The 20,762-nt window shown below is 34.9% G+C and overlaps 4 protein-coding genes across 4 annotated transcripts in view; 2 read left to right on the top strand and 2 right to left on the bottom strand.

Annotated features, from left to right (window-relative positions):
* The window catches only part of frmd5b (FERM domain containing 5b), a 38,060-nt gene extending 31,080 nt beyond the window's left edge, over positions 1–6,980 (bottom strand). The window contains 1 exon segment of the mRNA XM_073837120.1: positions 6,778–6,980. Coding sequence (XP_073693221.1) covers positions 6,778–6,879 — 102 coding nt within the window. The 5' untranslated portion in view covers positions 6,880–6,980.
* Positions 6,981–9,344: 2,364 nt separating this feature from the next.
* Positions 9,345–11,344, bottom strand: tmed3 (transmembrane p24 trafficking protein 3). Its single transcript, XM_073837118.1, has 3 exons — positions 11,096–11,344; positions 10,535–10,780; positions 9,345–10,448 (listed from the first exon to the last, which is right to left on the bottom strand). The coding sequence occupies exons 1-3, from the start codon at positions 11,237–11,239 to the stop codon at positions 10,215–10,217; spliced, it is 624 nt and encodes a 207-aa protein (XP_073693219.1). The 5' UTR covers positions 11,240–11,344; the 3' UTR covers positions 9,345–10,214.
* Positions 11,345–14,385: 3,041 nt separating this feature from the next.
* Positions 14,386–19,407, top strand: LOC141332037 (retinol dehydrogenase 11-like). The gene is made up of 7 exons (XM_073837117.1): positions 14,386–14,577; positions 15,047–15,187; positions 16,056–16,247; positions 16,322–16,483; positions 17,707–17,823; positions 18,212–18,416; positions 18,766–19,407. The coding sequence occupies exons 1-7, from the start codon at positions 14,502–14,504 to the stop codon at positions 18,860–18,862; spliced, it is 990 nt and encodes a 329-aa protein (XP_073693218.1). The 5' UTR covers positions 14,386–14,501; the 3' UTR covers positions 18,863–19,407.
* A 504-nt stretch (positions 19,408–19,911) lies between these two features.
* LOC141332036 (retinol dehydrogenase 11-like) overlaps positions 19,912–20,762 on the top strand; it is a 5,030-nt gene continuing 4,179 nt past the window's right edge. The window contains exons 1-2 of the mRNA XM_073837116.1: positions 19,912–20,096; positions 20,387–20,527. Coding sequence (XP_073693217.1) covers positions 20,021–20,096; positions 20,387–20,527 — 217 coding nt within the window. The 5' untranslated portion in view covers positions 19,912–20,020. The remainder of the gene's footprint in view (positions 20,097–20,386; positions 20,528–20,762) is intronic.

Genomic DNA, 20,762 nt, shown 5'->3' with positions numbered 1-20,762 from the left:
AGGTTAGTATCAAACGAGAGATCAGTTTCAATTCTCCCACTAGTAAGCTTAAACAGGTCTGTTTAGTCCTAAAATAGTAAGTGTTGCTACAGGTCTTATTTCTTGCTGTGCATTTTTATACTAATATGGTCATTTTTTTTATATTTTTTTGTTTAAAGAATTAGTTTACCCAAAAAAGAAAATTCTGTCACCATTTACTCACTCACAAGTTGTTCCAAACCTATATGAGAATCTTATTTTGTGTTGAGTGGAAAAAGAGAAATTCATACTTATAAGCCTAGTCCTAGACTAAAATGTAAGTCTGAGCTGTTTCAACTGAAACAAAATTGCACTGACTGATCTTAAAATATATCCGTGCCTTTGTTTTGTCTCAAGATGCACATCAGTAATGTTTTTTTCTAAGCATGTTTATAAAAATGACTTAAATGTCCTAATTGAACTATGGCCTAATCCTGGCTTAGTATAAGCCCTGTCTGTGAAACCAGGCCTTTATTTCAGATAATAGCTGATCTTTGGATCTATCTGTTCATCAAAAAATCCTGAAAAAATGTTCTCAGCTGTTTTAAATATTGATCATAATAATAATAACTGTTTCTTGAACAGCAAATCAGCATATTAGAATGATTTCTGAGGGATCATGTGACACTGAAGATTAGAGTAATGATGCAAAATTTTTTAGCTTTGATCATAGGAATAAATTACATTTTAAAACATATTAAAATAGAAAGCAGTTATTTTAAACAGTAAAAAATATTTCACAATATTACTGATTTTGCTGATTTTGCTGTATTTTAGATAGATTTAAAAATATTACTGTTCAAAATATTTTGACTGGTACGCCTATATGAGATGAATTCAGTCATATCAGTAGTTTGAATACAAGATTTAATATTACATGAAGCATGAATCTCAGGTGGGCCAAGTATAAGGCATAGATAACAGTCCAGTATGATTGTCATGTTGGCCAGTGCACCATGAACGAGAACTTATTAAATTATTCATACAAACAAAGATTTCATTGCTTTGAAGTAAAATCCAGTGAAAATTCTTTGATTAGGCTGTAAGCAATTTCTATATAAAGCATGTATTCACAGAACGACTTCAATCCTGTTGTTTAATCGAATTTTCCATCAAAGTGTAAATTCACCCTGACCTGGTTTTCTAATCATCTTATCTGTTAGTTGCATAGCCTGCAGATCATCTTACAGGCAGTATTTGAGCAGGAGCAAAATAATGCCAACAATTCAATATTCAGCTGAGAACCTGAGCAAACCATTTTTCATCAAAAAGAGTGAGCTATAAAGTCACTCTTTCACATTTCAACGTATGGCAAGCACACTAAATTGTGGGGGACAAGAGACCCAGATTATCTAATTCTTGGTTTGTTGTTTGTCTTGTAACATTAGCTCAAGACAGGAACAAAGTCGGAAAGACATGCACTGTCACTGCTGCAGGGAGTGTGAGAAGAGGACATGGAAAATGAAAGTAGGCACGCGAACAATACCTTTACAATGTCTGACAGTCAAAGAGATTTAAATTTGCATGACTTCATACTGGTGTGTCTTTATATTGTAATGACACAAGACATGTAGTATAATAAGTAGCTGAATTGAATCCACATTTATGTGTTTGACAGATTTTAGTTTGTACATTTTATCAGTTCATGTATTTCCTGGGAATTTAACCCATGACCTTGGTGTTGCTAGTGCCATGCTCTACTGTTTAAGCTACAGGAATTTGCATTGAATTCTTTTAGATAACCCAAAATTAAAACGGAGAAGAGTTTTTTAATCTTTTTATATATTCTGCACATTATTATATGCCACTATGACATACATGCAATTATTTTATAATTTTTATCATGAACAGAATGAATTTTGTCACACCTTTTCTCTCATTCTCTCTACTGTTTTTTAGTCGTGTGTTGATTTAGAATGACTGACTGAGGAGTTTGATTCGATGAGGCAGAGAAACTAACCATACCCCATGGTCATTTTACAAATTACACAGTAGGTTGAGTTTATAATAGCCTTCCATTTAAATTACTCCTCTTCAGCACAATAACTGCTGGAGTATTGTGGAATGATGTGAATATATATGCAGAGCTGGGTAATAACTGATTACATGTAATCTGGATTATGTAATCAGGTTAGAGTATATTACATTACAGTTACTTTTTTATGGATTACATGATTACATACAGTTGAAGTCAAACGTTTACATACACCTTGCAGAATCTGCAAAATGTTAATTATTTTACCAAAATAAAAGGGATCCTACAAAATGCATGTTATTTTTTATTTAGAACTGACCTGAATACGATTTTTCACATAAAAGACATTTACACATAGTCCACAAGAGAAAACAATAGTTGAATTTATAAAAATGACCCTGTTCAAAAGTTTACATTCACTTGATTCTTAATACTGTGTTGTTACCGGAATGATCCACATCTGTTTTTAGTGATAGTTGTTCATGAGTCCCTTGTTTGTTCTGAACAGTTAAACTTCCCACTATTCTTTTGAAAAATCCTTCAGGTCACACAAATTCTTTGGTTTTTCAGCATTTTGTGTATTTGAACCCTTTCCAACAATGACTGTATGACTTTGAGATCCATCTTTTCACACTGAGGACTGAGGGACTCATACGCAACTATTACAGAAGATTCAAACGCTCACTGATGCTGCAGAAGGAAACATGATGCATTAAGGGGTTTGAAGATCAGGGTAAATTTAACTTACTTTGTCTTCTGGGAAACATGTAAGTATCTTCTGTAGCTTCTAAAGGGCAGTACTAAATAGAAAAAAATATGATATTTAAGCAAAATAAGAAAAATGTCTTCATCTGTTTAAAAGTTTACACTCCTGGCTCTTAATGCATGGTTTTTCCTTCTGAAGCATCAGCGAGCGTTTGAACCTTCTGTAATAGCTGTATATGAGTAATAGCTGCCCTCAGTTGTCCTCAGTGTGAAAAGATGGATCTCAAAATCATACAGTCATTGTTGGAAAAGGTCCAAATACACAAAACTGCTGAAAAACCAAAGAATTTGTGGGACCTGAAGGATTTTTCTGAAGAACAGTGGATCGTTTAACTGTTTAGGACAAACAAGCGACTCATGAACAACTATCACTATGCAAAAAAACAACAATCAAGAGTATGTAAACTTCTGAACGGGGTCATTTTTATAAATCCAGCTATTATTTTCTCTTGTGGACTATATGTAAATGTATTTTATGTGGTATATCTTATTCAGGTCAGTACTAAATAAAAAACAACATGCATTTTGCATGATCCCTCTTATTTTTGTCAAATAATTAACATTTTGCAGATTCTGTATGTAAATATTTGACTTCAACTGTATACATATTTGAAATGGCACCAAGTTCCTGTTCATGTTGCATTGGCCAGTATGCCATTCACATTGGACTGAAATAGATCCGCTTTTAGTTACCAATGCATCGTAAAATTACCTGGCCTTCCTGAAAAAACATTATACATGCTTGTGGAAAACATATCCAGGCTCTAAGAGGAGTTGTGCACTTCACCGATAACTGTCTGCTTTTGTGTTATGAATGAGAATGAGGGTCTATTGAGATCTAGCTTGTCCTTGATAGGCAAGAATTGAGGATTCTTTTCAATTCAGAAGCGAGAGATAAAGAATGATACAAGCCTGCAAATAAATAACCCTTCCTCCAATCACTCATAAACACACAGATTGTATACAGCACAAATTTTATGTGCGCACAAGCCTCATTACATCACAACTTTTCTCTTTTCCCCCATGAAATACAACACCATCTGGGAGAAAAAGAAAAGAAGAGGAAATTCATACCATTGTTTTCATTCTACAAAAGAATTGTTTAAAGTTATTAATAATATGTGTTGATAGTAAAAAAAGAAGCCAGCCCTGTGAGAACAACTGCAAATCATCATGGATGCAGCTGTGAGATATAAAGGAAAAGAAAGCAATTAGACGGTGCAAACCAAGTAAAACGTGTCTTCCTTAAGGACATGCCCTCAACAACTGCTACTTTCGTATCAAGTTAATTATGATTCTGAAATGCTAATTAGAACAATGCAGCCCAGACAGGAGAAGCCAACAGTGTTACAGTGGACAAATTGACGAGGGTTATATAACGTTTTATAATCTGAATAGTTGGCATGACAGGCGTGTGGCCAAACAATAAGCAGTGAAATCTACCTGAGAGGCAATCGCTGACCTACACAAAGGTGAGCTCTGTAATGAAGGTATATGTGTGAGTGTCTCAGATTTCTGGTCTCTAGATGTGTGACTGCCAGGAGCCAAACACCGTCAGCAGTCTCTCAAAACAGCGAGGCCATATTTCACTAATAAGCATTTCATCACTAACCAAACTCCACTGTCCTGATCAATCAATCATAGGACGATCCCAAGTGGGACACAGGGAAGGAAAGGACAGGAGAAGACTATCTCTATTTGCAATATAAACCCGCCATGTTTGAATGAATCCTGTGTTAGAGACAGGGGTATGTGCGTGTGCACACGTGTGCTCATATCCTGTCTGACGAGAGCAGGAGCAGCTGGGAACCGATGATGGAATCAGCCTGTTGCCATGGAGACCACAGCATCACACAGAATTCCAAGGACAATGGAATGTCACAATCTTGATGATATTCCCAGACAGACATGACCTCACACAACCAGCGCCATGAATGAAGAGCAGCAGCAAATGCACTGCTCCGGGAGTTAATGTTTCATGCTGTGAAACTCCATGTGTAAATAACTTATACACAGAACACGTTCAAACCAGTGAACTTCTTGACTTGGAAAAAGATGGGATATTTTGTTCCAGTCTGCCTCAGCTTGAATATCCTTACAAAATCCAGTCACTTGCTTATGTAGCCAGACACATGACCCTATTGATATTTCCTTATGTAGTGCACTATTCAGTCCATAAAAATATGGCTCATTTTCTGTTAAAATGAAGGAATTTTCTGTATTGATTTTTCACAGGTGTTTTACCAGCAGTTTGAATTACGCATTATATTTCTTTTGTGGTTTGGGCTGAAGGAAATGTCCAACTTTTCCTGTCATAAAATTACCAGTACATTTTCCATGTTTTACTTGTAAATTATACACAAATGTTAACTGCTACTATTGTATTGCATGGACAGTCAAACTAAAATTTATTCAGGCACCTTCAACATTTCTTACATTATCAGTTTATCCGTTTCAGTTTAGAAAATGGTAATAAACTATGACAAGAACTCAAACAAATTCATCTTGATAATGTCAAATAACTTTAATAGAAAGGTATGTAATGGATTACAATCAACTAATAATCATTTATACAACTGTTAGTATGATAAAATTTATACAACTATACAATTTATTAATACTTTGTTGACCATTACCAAGCAATGCTTAATTTTTTGGTGTAAAAAGTCTGTGGTGTAAAAAAGGTCGCATTAGCAATTAAAGAAAAAACATGTGTGTCTGAATAATTTTTGGTCCCACATTTTTATCAATTTTACTGGTAGTCCACTGTATGAAGATTTTTTTGGGTAAAATATGTCACAGTTTACTTTATTTTGCAATCCTCATTTACATATATGAATTATAGTGTCCTGCACCTACTAGCAAAAAATATAAAAAAATATATCTGGTGTCTAAATAATGTTTGGTTTGACTGTATGTTGATGCTAGAAAGTTGTGTTGTAGAAAGGCTGATCCTGTTATTTACAAGTAATAAGCAACTTAATATTTTCAATATTTATCCCAAAATGGATCTAAGTTGTATCTTGTTCAAAGTGAACTTCAGAATATCAACATTAACAGCACATTTGATCGATTTGAAATTTTATAGTCAGAGCGGCTACTGCTTCAACACCACAGGATTGCACAGGCTACTGCAATTTTTCAACAACTATTGTTGATCCTGAACATCTGTGAATATTTGGCCCAAGAGGGAACTCATTAATAAAAACATGCCTAGCACTGATATAGCAGCTGAGACATTTTCATTGCTCTTGCTGTTCAAGCTCCACTGTGTGGACAAAAAACAGAACCACTGCTTATCTCAGCCAATGGTTTTGTATCTCCCAAACCTTCCTTTTAAATGTTCATCTAATATAACGAGGCAGTAAAGCATAACCATGCAACTCAAATTAACAATTCAACAAATGAATTCATTTTTCACCCACGCTTTTGTTCTGCATTAGGCAAATAGTAGAAACAAAGCATCTCTGAATGCATAACAGAAAGAGTCTGGGAATGTGTCTAGAAACATAGCTTTTGAATTGCACAATGGTATGGCTTGTAGTAGTATCTACTGTATGTGTGGCCAAATAAGAAGCACAACAGCTACTGTATCACCATAACAGTATTGCACATAGGCTACTACAATCTTTCAGCAGTTGTGATCGTCTTTTCGAACGGTTCGCCCCGAGAGGCAATTTAATGTATGAAACCTTTCCAGTACAGTGTCTCTCCCCACTGAATGTGACTCAGGTCTCTCGGGCTGGAGGCACTACGTGACAGGTGACCCGCTGCTCTCTAAAGGCAACAGACGGGTCACCTAAACTAGCGCTGATTCACTCATCACGTAAGCCGAAGGAAATTTCGTAAGACGTTAATTAGCCATTACGCATTGCAGCCCCTGTGCAGTGTCCAGAATCGTTCCGATGCTCGCGGATATTCCCGCTTGAATGCGCAGCATCAGCAGCCCGAGCATTAAGACACGTGTGTCGGTGACGGGGATCACCCGCTTGTGCTGATGAAAACATGTTAATACTGACCTGAACCGTACAAGTGTATTCCGAGTCGTCCAGTAGTCGCACCGTGCAGTTAAATTCCCGGTCAAGACTCCGGTCGCTGCCACTCATCAGTCGGCTCAACATATTGGCCAGTCAGTAGAGACGCACAAGCGTTTAGGACGAGCGCAACATGTCACTCACTGCAGACATGCCAGACAGACCCTTGTCGGTGATCAGAAGCCCTTTTGAGTCATTGCTCTCCATCATTATCCTTCTGGACTGGACGGTGTGGTCGCCTCTGCCGTTGGTGGTTTTATGCCAACGCTGGAGGTAGTCCAATGCACTGAATAGACTCAGGCACAACAGCCCATCCATATTCATGCATTATTTCTGGGGAGGGCTAAGGCGGAATGTATTCATAAACTGGAAGCCAGTGAGAGTCGATGCTCATAACTGTTTAGATGAAAATAGATTTGTTTTTCGGAGAATCATTAACACTGATTAAAAAATCCGACATAGAACACTGTGATAGCACACAACGTTCAGGAGAAAATAAAAGTGTTTTTCTTTTTTATTATTATTATATCAACAGTTAGGAATTTTCCCTCTGGAATGAATATCTAAAAAAAAATTCAAAAACACAGGTATTCTAGCTTATTTTATTTCAAATGTAAATAGCTGGGTAGATTACTTACAAATTGTAATTCGTTACTGATTCCTACATAACAATTGTAGTGAGTAACGTAAGCCATACATTATACATTTTAGGTAATATAAATATAAAAGATTACTTTTAGATTACATTTAGATCACTTTTGACCAATCCTGTTTATCACTTTGTAGTAAATAGGATATTCTTGTACCATATTGATATACATAGATTAAGAAAATATATTTAATTCATTGTTATTAACAAAATGAAGTGCATTCAACATTATATTGCGTCAAGTTTTCTCAAATCGAGTTCATTAGTTTATAGAAAAGGTAATATTAATTATGACCCTGGACCACAAAACCAGTCGGGGTCAATTTGAAAATTTGCAAAAAAATCTAAATGTTGAGTAAATTGCCATTAAGTTGTTCAAATTAAGTTCTTAGCAATGCATATTACTAATAAAAAAATAAGATTTGATGTATTTACTGTAGGAAATGTACAAAATATCTTCATGGAGCATGATCTTTACTTAATATCCCAATTATTTTTGGCATAAAAAAATCGATAATTTTGACCCATACAATGTATTTTTGGCTATCGCTACAAATATACCTGTGCTACATAAGACCACTGTTGTGGTGCAGGGTCACAATTAAGAAAAATGTCAAATTAAAAAGTCATAGGGAAATACTGGTATATTTTCTGAAACCTGGGACTCTTTTATTAGGGTTTTTTCTGATTAAGTGAATTATTCTGCTGTAGTCGTTCAGGATATTGCATTAGGATGTCCTTATGAATGTGGCTTGATTTTGACCAATAGTGTGTTGAGTATTCTTAAAAGTAAAGGTTCTTTATTGGCATCAATTTTTCTATGAAGAACCTTGAACATCCATAGAACTTTTTGAATGCAGAAAAGGTAATTCAGATTTTTTAAATGTTCTTCAAAATGTTTCTTTTAGAAACTGTTTACTGAAAGGTTCTTTGGGCAACCAAAAATGGTTCTTCTATGGCATCACTGCAAAAACACCCTTTTGGAACCTTTATTTTTAAGAGTGTAAAAGTGCACTGTATGTATACAATGTACAAGGGCTATTATTTTTATTTTATTTTTTGTTTCTAAACTCTGATTTAAAGTTTATTTTGTACATAATTGACACACACTCTATAATTATGTATTGAGGGGCCTTTTTTGGTTTGTATAACTCAGGATTGGGGTAGTGTGGGGAAATTTTTTTGTTTTTATTCTCCTATATCTTTATCCTTTTACTATTATAAAAGTTAAATAAGCAGATTAAGCGTACATGAAAGAGTCATTATGAAATAAAAAACTAAATAAATATTTTATTTGTATACCTTTGTATATTTATATTAAAATATTTATTTTAAAATCTCAGAGGTACTATAAATATATATGGTAAAAGAGGATCAGTTGAGAAAAAAATTTTCTGAATTCATAAATTTGTGGATTTGAATGTGTTTGAAAGACAAAAGCCTTCAAAAGACAGTACTACATGGTTAAATAACCTACAGAACGATAATTCAAATAAACATTAATGTTCATCAGTAGTTGATGCAATATTAAAACACTGAAATGTTTTTTTTTAAATCCAGTGGTCAAATGTGTGTTGCCAGCTGACTAATGACAGGTCCTTGTGTGAATGTCCACAAAACTGGAAGACTTTCTGAATGTATATAAGCAGTATTTTAGAAAGAAATGTTTAAAAGGCAAAAAAGAGGAATTAGGAAAAATCAATAAATTATTATTAATTTACTGCTAAATGAATGATATGTAATCATGTAATCAATAAAAATATAACTGTAGTCTGATTAAGAGTATTTTAAAATGTCATGTTGGTGAGACTTATTTCAAATGCAAACTCTTGGCATCAAGTTGGCATCTTATTAATCGCTTTGGTATGTCTGTGATTATATGATATTACGATGACTCATAAAATCAATCCAAAACTTTGTTTTTAATTAGTCAATTAACACAAGGCAGAAATATAAACAACTCAATGTATGGTGTTAATTACATAATAAATCAATAAATGTCACAAATCAATTCAACTTCTTGGGCTGAGGTATACAAAATGAGAAATGTTTGTAACAAATATCCAAAGAATATGTAGTATGTCTATAAAATAGCTTTTGAATTGCACATTAAGTTGATGTTTTATTTATATGTGCAAGCCCTTGTTTCACATCCCCAAAGTAACAGAGTTGGGAAAAATAACTAATGGTGTACATGCAGTTGGCACTCACAATCAGATAGGGTTTATAATTAATGGGTAAGAAAATTCTGAATTTTAATAAGCATTTCATATTTTCGCAGACACATCTGCATATATAAGTTATTCACCATGGATTTTTCCCTTTTGAATGTGGGATAAACAAAGAAGGGCTGTGCTAAATAGAAAAATAGAGGTTCAACACATTCATTATCATAATGTCATAATTACCAAAACTCAAACCACCAAAACTATTCTTACGTTTCTATTTAAACTCTATGTTAAGACATATGCATTTAAAGTTGACAAGTGCACAAGGTAGAAATTTCACAAAACACCATGGGTACAAACTAAAAAAACATTTAGATGTGGCGGAATAATGGTGCAGCAGGCCAATAGTCTATACTAAGCAATGCACATGGAGGCCTATTTGAAAATACTATACAAGATATGGAACTCTGCACAACTTTTAGTGCATTACTTTGTAATTAAGGCATTTTGTTTGACAAAGAGGTCATTTTTGGTTGGCTGTAGGCGGATCAGACTGATTAATCAGCTTATTAACAGAGAGAAGGCAGCAGAATAGAAACCTAGGTCTATGTGCTGGTGGCAACATTGGCTTTCTTCTCATTGAAGAAGCTCTTCAGCATAAGCACCTGGCCAATACAGACCGCAAACAGGATGATGGCCTCCCCAATGGACCAAAAGTGCACACGTTCATTCAGGTCTTCAGCCCTGATTCGGTCCTGAGCCTCCCGAAGACGATACCAAGTCTGAGAATCTGAAACCACTTTCAGGATCTCATGGATAGACAGGCAGGCTGACTCCATCTGCATGATTTGTTCACAGGTTCATATCAAATGCATATATGCACAGTGCATGCTATGTGTGAGTGCATGCTGTTTGTGGTTCTCACCTGTGTGAGAGCTGTCGCTCTGTTTGCGTCAGGCATGAATCTGTCATCCTCTCCAGTTCTGAAGTCCAGGTAAACAGTTTTGTGAGAGAAGGTGGAGAACTCGTTGCTAAAGCACACCTTGTACACACCCTTCATGGTTGTTGTGTGGGAAAAGCTGTCATATTGCTTTTTTCGTTCCTGATACAGCAGATTATTCAGTGGATCTGTCACAAAACAGTCAACATCATAGTTTCCTCCAGCAATAACCTGTTTGGAAAGAAAAGTATTGACATTAGGAATAAAGCAAATGGCACAAGGCATAGTATTTGTTAACAGTTGTTAACTGCTTTAACAGTGATAAAAAAAATATCTAACAGGTTCTTTAAAAACAAAATCATTGTGATATCTGTTTGTGCTTCATACAAAAGGAAAATATTCAACCATTTAGAAAGGAAAACATGATCATTCAAAGATGAAATAAAAGATAAATACAATACACAAATACTTTTGTTTTATGACATATGCCACCAATTAAACTGAAGCAGATAAGGAATGTACTAAAACAGCTGTTGACACAATTACCTGAAAGTCTATATCAAACTTTGCTCCTTGCTCTAGGTCCTCGTAAAAGCATTGTTTCTCGTTATCGGGCAATTCAAAAGTTAACTCGGTGGCATGTACAAAGGCTACGTAAACAGCCAAGATTAAAAGAAAAGGGTATCTCATGGTGTTTACGTGGAAGAAAACTTAAATTATTCTTTAAAATTGACAGAAAGCCTCCTTCATTGAGTTCCAGCTGATTTGCTGAACGCTCTCAGGCACTTGACAGCTTCAAGCTAAACACCACTGACGTGGCGGGACCACGGGATACTTCCGGGTTACTTGCCCCTTTACTTTTCAAAATAAAGATTATTACAATCAATGATTTGTCCGGTGAAGAAAAAAAAACAGTTTTACTCAAAAAAAGGAAAAATCATAATCCGATTCGAAAATAATAGCGAATGTAGCTTCTTACACGTGGTGAGATATTGCATTAGTGGATCTTTGATATTTAGAAATATTTAGACATTTATAAATAATCTACAATTTTGTCGAAATGTTATTTACTGTTCTCTATAGTTTTTTTTTTTTTTTTAATTCAAGTTCCTGGCTGACGTGTCCGTACAGTTACCATTAGGGGTCAGTATTCAGTTCTACCTCATGGTGTTTATATCATAGACTGTAAAAAATACAAAACGATACCAAGTCTGAGAATCATATTTTATGTATAGTTATACATAGTTTATATCATATTACTTTAGACATAACAAAGCGGTTAACTAGTGTACACTTTATTGTTGAACGACAGCATGCTCTGATAGCTCTGTGAAGTGTAGAGTCAAAACTGCGGTGGGAAAGACATTAAGTTTAGACCAGAAAAAAAGCGATTTAACGAAATCTGTGTCTTTGAACATACACTACCAGTGAGATGTTTTTGAACATTAAGATTTCTCATGTTTTATTAAAGAAGTCTCTTCTGCTCACCAAGTCTGCATTTGTTTGATTCAAAGTACCACAAAACAGTACAATTTTAAACGATTTTATTTAAAATAACTGTTTTCTATTTTAATATATTTTAAAATGCGATTTACTCTTTTGATTTCAAAGCTGAATTTTTGGCATCATTTCTCCAGTCAAATGATCCTTCTAATATTCTGATTTGCTGCTCAAAAAAGAAAGTTTAGAAGAACAGCATTTATCTGAAAAAGAAATCTTTTGTAACATTCTAAATGTCTTAATAATCACTTTTTATCCATTAGCATCTTTACTAAATAAAAATATTAATTTCTTCTATAATTTCTCCATCATATTAGAATGATTTCTGTAGGATCATGTGACACTAAAGACTGGAGTAATAATGCTGAATAAAATGGGAAACAGTTATTTAAAATAGTGAAAATATGTTAACTTAGTGAGCAGAAGAGACCTCTTTAAAAAACATTAAAAATCGTAAAAACTTGACTGGCATTGCATAGTAGCCTATTTTACTTTAAAAGTACAAGTCTTATTTCTGCAGTTTATTTCTGCATTCATACTATGTCTTTCAGCTTTTCGCTATAAGAACTCTTTTACGTATAAGAACTCTTTTTTTAGACTTTTCCTCAGCATTTATACAATTCAAGCTGATATTTTGTTGTCTAAACTTCTTAGGATGGATGTAAATCCCTATCTGATTCGGTGGTATGTTTCTTTTCTTACAAACCGGACTCAGATGGTTAAATTGAATACAGTTCTGTCAACAGCAGTTAAAACAAATGTTGGGGCACCCCAAGGCTGTGTTAGTTCTGCTATGCTTTTTACTGTGTACACAGACGACTGTCGTATAGATAGGTCTAATCAATTCATCTTAAAGTATGCTGATGACACTGTGTTAATATCTGTGTTAAGTGATTTGGACATTTCGGGACTGCACCAACAGGGTGTAAATAATTTAGTGGAATGGTGTGATAACAATGCTCTTATGATTAATATAAAAAAAAACTGAGGAAATTGTATTTAGGTCCACATCTGATGAATATATAAAACCTGTAGTGATACATAATGAAACCATCAGACAGGTAGAAAAGTATAGGTATTTAGGTGTAACAATTGACAATAAGGTGTCGTGGGAGGATCATATTGATGGTTTGTGTAATAAGACAAAGCAGAGAATTTATTTTCTTCGTCGTCTCAGGTCTTTTGGAGCATCAAAACAGATTCTTGCACTATTCTTTATGTCTGTAATTATGAGTGTCCTACAGTATTGCAATTCTGTTTGGTACAGGAGTTTGTCTGTTGGTTTAAAGACAAAGTTAGGAAACCAAATTAAAATATGTTCAAAGATAGTAGGACAGCCTCTTGAAAAGCTATATGAACTTTCTTATCATAAGAACCTCTTAAGGCTGGCTATGAATATTGTTTCTAATCCTAGTCATGTGTTGTATAATGAATTTGTTCTTTTGCCATCTAAGCGCAGATATAAGGTTCCAAGATTTAATCGAGTGAAATTAAAACATTCTTTTGTACACCAGGCTGTCCTAGAGCTAAATAAGATCCATGTAAAATGAAAGCTCCAGTGTTTTTTTTTCTTCTTCTTGATTATATTGAATGTTTTTTGTAAATTGTGTTCTGTCTGTTTGTAAAGAGTGTCAACATACTGTTACGCAAGAAAAATTTCAGATTCGTCTGACAATAAAGTTATATCATATATCATATATCATAATCTCTGAAATATCCTTTGTTTAATGTTGTATAACCAAACAACAACGAATATACATGACGCTTGCGAGTATTGTGCTTATTTCCAAATATTTGATTTTCCACACAGCCTATAAAGTTTCAAATGTTGAACTTTCTAATCTGTTATTTTTTCATTGACTAGGACGACAAAAATAGCATACAGCCTTGAACTTTGCCATGTAGTACAAGGTTATGTACACACATATGTCCTCACCCACATTTCATTCCCTCTTCATAATAGAAAGTCTCATGAAATACACAAACAAACACTATTATAACAATTTAAAAATATATACTTTTTTTCTAATAAAGGCAGTTCTATATTCTCATGCATAAAGGCCTGCTTCTCCTGTGTGAGAAAATGTTTACTTTTATTAAGATGACAATTATTTTTTTCCACCCACCAGTCTATATGATATTCTGGTCTCAAGATAAGGCAAGGGCACGTCTGTTAATTTAAGTCTGTTTTATCGTACATGGGTCAGACTGTAAGCCAACACCACTAGTTACAATTTATTAAGAAGCTATTGATGAATGTTGTGTCTGTGACTCTTATTTTGAAATTCGAGACTGGAGCACGTGAGTCTACTGCGTTCACTCAGGAGTAAGTACACTTTTCCTGTTTTGTGTGGGGGCGGCGAGTCCTGTCTGCTGACACTTTCGTTTGCAAAAGGAGCTGGACTGCTTATGTCAAAACTACACCGATAAAGAAAACCTACCAGGTGTAATAATGCAAGACTACACAAAAGCAGTGAAGGAGTTTGTGGAAGAACACTATACAGGGGTCACAGTTGTCCTTGTTACGGGTAAGCTGAAGTTAAATTATTATTTTGCATGTTTAAAACTGGTTGTGGCATCCTACTACAGCAAGAAACACATAAACATTGGGCACTTTAGATTTACAAGCGTGGAAAATGACTTCATTAAAATATAAACACTTTAAGGAACAACAATGTAATTTATTATTATTATAGCGATTTTTCTAGTTATGCTCAGTTTAGAAAAAGTTTTTGTCAGTGCAAACCCTATGGTGCAAACATTTTCTAGTAAGATCGAACTGCTAGTTAAGTCATGTAAAATGCAAAAGAAGAAATTCATTGGACTTCATTAATTAAAAGATGTTTACTATAATGAGAAATATCAATATGTCTTATAATATAGACCTCTTGCGTTCCTGGATGACCTTTGCCTGTGCTTATCAAATGCACCTAAATTAGAGGGGTAGGTTGGAGATGAATTAAGAATGCTGGATTAATGTTGTACCTGTACCGGTAGGTGTCGGGCTCTTTGCCCTGCGGCGATGGCTGGCTGGAGGAGTCTGCCACAGCAAAGCCCGCTTGGACGGCAAAACTGTTCTGATAACGGGAGCCAACACTGGCATCGGTAAAGAGACAGCGGTGGACATGGCCAAGAGAGGTCAGTTCATTTTAATGGAACTCTAAAGATGTTATTTTAAATTATTGCTTGAACTGTCACCAAATGAGGAGTATTTATAATAGCAAGCCATTTTGTGATATGAATGCCTCAGTAGGGATGTCCAAGATAACAAAAATTATAGTCTCCTAAATCAAATTTAAACCACATTATGGGCTTAGGCCATCTTATTTTCACTAAAAAAGCTCAAATGTGATATTAAAAAGGGTAAACCTACAACCTTGAAGCAGGGGTCCACTCTGATTTAAAGGACAAGGGTTTGAACAAAACTACTTAACTACTTTATTTTATTTATTAATGCTTGCATACATTCATGCAATTTCTGGGCAGTTACACCACCTAGATATTTCTAACATTAAACTCCACAAAAATAAAATGTATAACATGTTTATCAGAAGTAGATGTGTATTCAGCATATTCAAGTCAATTTTTGGTCTAGACACGAAATCAGCATCACATCAATGTCCATAATAGCAATGCAGATGGAAATGCTGTTCTAGCATTTCACAAACATGCTCATTACATAATTTATTGGAGGCTCTGCATTATTATCTTATTCAATATTTATACTGACTAATACTAAGTACCCTCCTTTTGCAATGAGGTTTGAAAAGGATAATACATAAAATGTTTGGGGAAGATAAAACTGATTTAATTATGCAATCAAACTCTTATCAAACCACATTAACATGGCCCAGTTTGTTATTCTGATGCCAATGATGCACATTCTCAGTTAGAAACATCTGTCATCATCAAGAGAGTGTATAATAGCCTTGTTAGTACTGTTGTATTTATAGAAGGCTTGATGGTTGGTCATGACAACGACTGTTTATAAACCTCCATTTTCCAGGTGCAAGGGTGATCCTGGCTTGCCGAGACATGGGCAGAGCTAACAGAGCAGCAGATGAGATCACGAAGAGGAGTGGAAATGGCAACGTGGTTGTGAAGATGCTGGATCTGGCCTCCTTGCAGTCTGTCCGAGCTCTGGCCAAAGATGTACATCAGACTGAGGGGAGATTGGATATTCTCATTAATAATGCTGGTCAGCAAGATTATGATATTTTTTGTTTATTTAACTTTTGTATTATATATTATATAATGTTTTTCTGTCAACAGGGATAATGATGTGCCCACCATGGAAGACAGAGGATGGCTTTGAGATGCAGTTTGGTGTGAACCACTTGGGTCATTTCCTGTTAACCAATTTACTTCTAGACTTGTTGAAGAAATCCACACCCAGCCGTGTTGTCACTGTTTCCAGCCTGGCCCATGAGACAGGTGTGGAGGCCTATATATCTTTACAGTGCCTTGTGAAATTATTCATACCCCTTCATTTTTTTCACATTTTGTTATGTTGCTGCCTTATGTTAAACTACTTTAAATCGCTTTTTTTCCCACATCAATCTACACTCCTTACTCCACAATGGGAAAGCAAAAAATAGGTGTTTAACATTTGTGCCAATTTATTAAAAATAAAAAACTGAAAAGATCCCGTTGCATAAGTATTCATACCCTTTTCTGGGACACTCGAAATTTATCTCAGGAGCATTCATATTGCTTCTAGATGTTACTACACTTCGAGTGGAGTTAAACTGTGGCAAATTCATTTGAATGAGTATGATTTAGAAAGGCACACACCTCTCAGAAAAGGTCTAACAGCTGAAAATGCATATCAGAGCAAAAAAACAAGTCCTGAGGTCAAGATAACTGCCTGTAGAGCTCATTGACAGACTTGCGTTAAGGTGATGATCTAGGGAAGAGTTCAGAAAAAAATCTGCTGCATTGAAGGTTCACAGAAGCATGTAGCCTCCATTATCCATAATGGAAGATGATTGGAACAACTAGGACTCTAGAAAATGTCTGCCAGCCCCCATCCAAGCTGACAGAGCTTGAGAGGTGAAAAGGTGAGGCAAAGAATGGCAGATAATTGCCAAATGCAGATGTGCAAAGCTTGTCACATCACACCCAAAAAGACTTGAGGCTGTAAAGGTGCTTCAACTATGTACTGAGTTAAGGGTATGAATACTTATGCAATGCACTTATTTCAGTGTTTTATTTTTAATAAATTTTTAAATTTTGCAAATCTGGTTTTTGCTTTGTCATTATTATGGTCTATGGAGTGTTAATTGATGTTTGGAAAAACTAATTTAAAGCAGTTTAACATAATGCTGCAATACAACAAAATGTGAAAAAAAAAGAAGGGGTATGAATACTTTTGCAAGGCACTGTATGCGTTTAATTGAATTAGTCACAAGAAAACACTTCATTTTCTGAATTATTGCAAGCAGTAATTGTACTCATTATTTAGTTCCCTGACAAGATGCTCTGTTTTAACAAAATGTACAGTTATATTACCATTGTTGACCATAAAATATAAATAAATACTATAAACTATAAATAAATACTAAAAAGTACTTAGTTATGTAAATACATATACAGTTTATTTGACACATTCAGTATTTTGATTTCAATAATATTTCAAATTATTTTCTGTTCAACAGGCAAGATTCATTTTGATGACATAAATCTGGAGAAAAACTATGAAACATTAGTAAGCTATAAGCAGAGCAAGCTGGCCAATGTTCTGTTCTCCCGGGAACTAGCTGCCAGACTGAAAGGTAAACTATAGACTTGAATCAGGTTGGATGCTATATTGAATTTAATACGGCTGAAAATGAGGCTGTAGGAGATTTACTATATTTATATCATCACTCAATATATAAAGGTTCTAGATCATATCATTTTTACAAGTCACAACTACATTTTTTTTTATACAGATAGTTTTTTTCTGTAAGACAGTTCATTAGCTCAACATTTGGCATTCTTTTAAACTGTACAACCCACTGAATGCCTCGTATAGTCGCATGCCTCACAGCCTTGTTTTCATTCCTGTCAGAAATTAAATATGACATTACCCTGACTAAGGTCTATAATGAAAACTTTTTCTCTATCTACACACACACTCAAACACACTGCTTTCAAACTCTCTCCCTGTGTATCATTCAGGCACAGGAGTGACAACGTACGCTCTTCATCCTGGGGTGATCCGTACTGAGCTGGGACGGCACTTTTTCCCCTCTATGCCTTTGTGGAAAAAGATTTTGGCCATTCCCTTCTTTTTCTTTCTCAAAACACCTTGGCAGGGTGCACAGACCACCATCTACTGTGCAGTAGATGAGAGTCTGCAGAATGCCAGTGGCCTTTACTACAGGTCAGTATCTTTTTCTATCACTTTCTATGTGTTTATTGTAATCTAGTAAGATTTTAAGATTTTGCTCAACAAGGCCTGTGAGTGGTGTACACAGACTAAAGTTTGCATTAATGGCCAGCAAGATTTAATATGCGTCACCTCTCCCATGATATCACATACTGACACCAAATAATTGACAAACTTGAGTTTTTGACAAACTTGAAACAGCTCAAAATGGAAAACAACAAACCTTATTAAACAATTTTTTTAAAATCTTTTTTTTTTTTTTTTTTTACACAGTCTTGTCTGACCATTGCTGTTCAATTATGATCAGGCTGTGGTTAATTTCTCTCTTTTGGTGATTTTACAGTGATTGTGAACTAAAAGAGGCAGCTCCTCGGGGTAGGGATGATGCTGCAGCCCGCAGACTGTGGGATCTCAGTGCTTCCATGGTGGGCCTGGCTTGAGACAATACCTTGCACACTGAAAATCACGCTTCATTTAAAAAGCAGTTTGTCACAATTGGACATTCCAAATATGCAGACTGTTAAATCTGCTTACTTTATATGAAGTACAGATAGTCTGTTTGAGTAAGAATGTAGGAAAGTAGAGTTTCATTGTCTGTAATGACTGCAATGTATAACTGCAATATAAATTGTGAATTTAAGCATGAAATAACTGGCAAGATTTTTATACTGTAACGCTATTAGCCATAATTGTATGCAGCTATATAAGACATTTTACCTATTTGGAGAAAAAAAAAAAAAGATTTTATTTCCAGTGCTTGTGTAATTTGATACCATGTATCATGTTGGAATTCTGTGTGTAATATAAATGTAGGTTAACATTTTTACAAAGCCTATTTTTGAATGACAAAAATAAGGCATTAAATGAATCATTACGCTATAAAAGCTTTAGAACAACATGTAATAACTTTTTAAAAATTATTTTCCCTTTACACAAACAGTTCATTTCAAAGTTCATCATAAATAAACAAATGTACAACTTTAAACGTTGATGTTGTTTTCATTAAGCCATAAGTATCATTGTCATCAAACGATAATCATTGTGTATTAGGAAAACACTTTATCTGCAAAGTTTGTGAAGCTAAGAACAATTTCTAACTTGATGAATGTGTATGAGAAACATAAAGGCAGTTTTTCGTGAATAAATGCCTATTTATTCTCTCTAAAAAATAAGTATATGTAAATATTTATTTTGTTGACAGTAAATCTTTTTTCTACTTTCAAATCTATATAAGATTCTGGTCTCAAAATAATGCAGGGGCACGTCTGGTTATTTTTACTACGTTTTATCATTTTTCGGTTGTAAGTCAGACCAGTAATGATTAAAAACTGATAAACTATTGATCAATGTGTCTGCGTATTCCACAGCCGCATTTTGACAACCAACAATCGGACTCTTATTTTGAAATTCGAGACTGGAGCACGTGAGTCCACTGTGTTTACGTGTTTACTCAGAAGTAAGTACAAGTACAAGTACAAGAAGTAAGTTTCCTGTTTATCGTGGGGCGGCGACCTGTCTGCAGGCACTTTGGCTGCAGAAGGAGTTGGACTGCTTATGTCCCAACCACGCAGTTGAAGGAGAATCAACCAGCTGTAATAATGGGGGACTACACAAAAGCAGTGAAGGAGTTTGTGGAAGAACACCCTTCAGGGGTAGCCGTTGCCCTGGTGACGAGTATGCTAAAGTTAAATCATTAGTTTGCGTGTTTAAAACTGATTGTGGCTTCCCACGACAACCAAAAATTAAGTAAATATAAAGCACTTTAAACCTGCGATGGAAAATGACTATTTAAATCTGAATGTAAAAAAAATCAAAAATGTAATTACGCTCAGCTTAGAAAATGTTGTAAATTTAAAAGTTTTGTGAGTGCAAACATTTTTCAGTAATTACAAATGGCTGATTATTGCAAGTCTTGTAAAACGTAATTAAATGAATGTAATGTAATGTTGTACCTGTACCGGTAGGTGTCGGGCTCTTTGCACTTCGGCGATGGCTGGCTGGGGGAGTCTGCCACAGCAAAGCCCGCTTGGACGGCAAAACTGTTCTGATAACAGGAGCCAACACTGGCATCGGTAAAGAGACAGCGGTGGACATGGCCAAGAGAGGTCAGTTCATTATAATGGAGCTCTGAAAATATTATTTTAAAGAGCTAGAATCATATATGGCAAAAATGAACTTGATTTAAAGAACAAAAGTTTAGACAAATATTAATACTATTTCAAAGTTTTTCCCCTACATTCTTTAGTGCATAATGTGTTTTTTTTATGCATGAAAAAGATCTCCAAAGTTACAAAGCATTAAGTCCACTCCAAAAGAAGCACACTTTCCGGAAACATACAT

The sequence above is a fragment of the Garra rufa genome, chromosome 3, assembly GCF_049309525.1.
Source record: "Garra rufa chromosome 3, GarRuf1.0, whole genome shotgun sequence".
NCBI classification, from domain to species: Eukaryota; Metazoa; Chordata; class Actinopteri; order Cypriniformes; family Cyprinidae; genus Garra; species Garra rufa.
This window is presented reverse-complemented; position numbering and strand designations above follow the sequence as displayed.

Coding starts and splice junctions, on each gene's coding strand:
- LOC141332037 (XM_073837117.1), top strand. CDS start 14,502: ATGCAAGACTACACAAAAGCAGTGAAGGAGTTTGTGGAAGAACACTAT. Junction 14,578..15,046: donor CACAGTTGTCCTTGTTACGG/GTAAGCTGAAGT, acceptor CTGTACCGGTAG/GTGTCGGGCTCTTTGCCCTG. Junction 18,417..18,765: donor GCCAGTGGCCTTTACTACAG/GTCAGTATCTTT, acceptor GTGATTTTACAG/TGATTGTGAACTAAAAGAGG.
- tmed3 (XM_073837118.1), bottom strand. CDS start 11,239: ATGAGATACCCTTTTCTTTTAATCTTGGCTGTTTACGTAGCCTTTGTA. Junction 10,781..11,095: donor AGTTTGATATAGACTTTCAG/GTAATTGTGTCA, acceptor CTTTCCAAACAG/GTTATTGCTGGAGGAAACTA. Junction 10,449..10,534: donor GAGCGACAGCTCTCACACAG/GTGAGAACCACA, acceptor CAAATCATGCAG/ATGGAGTCAGCCTGCCTGTC.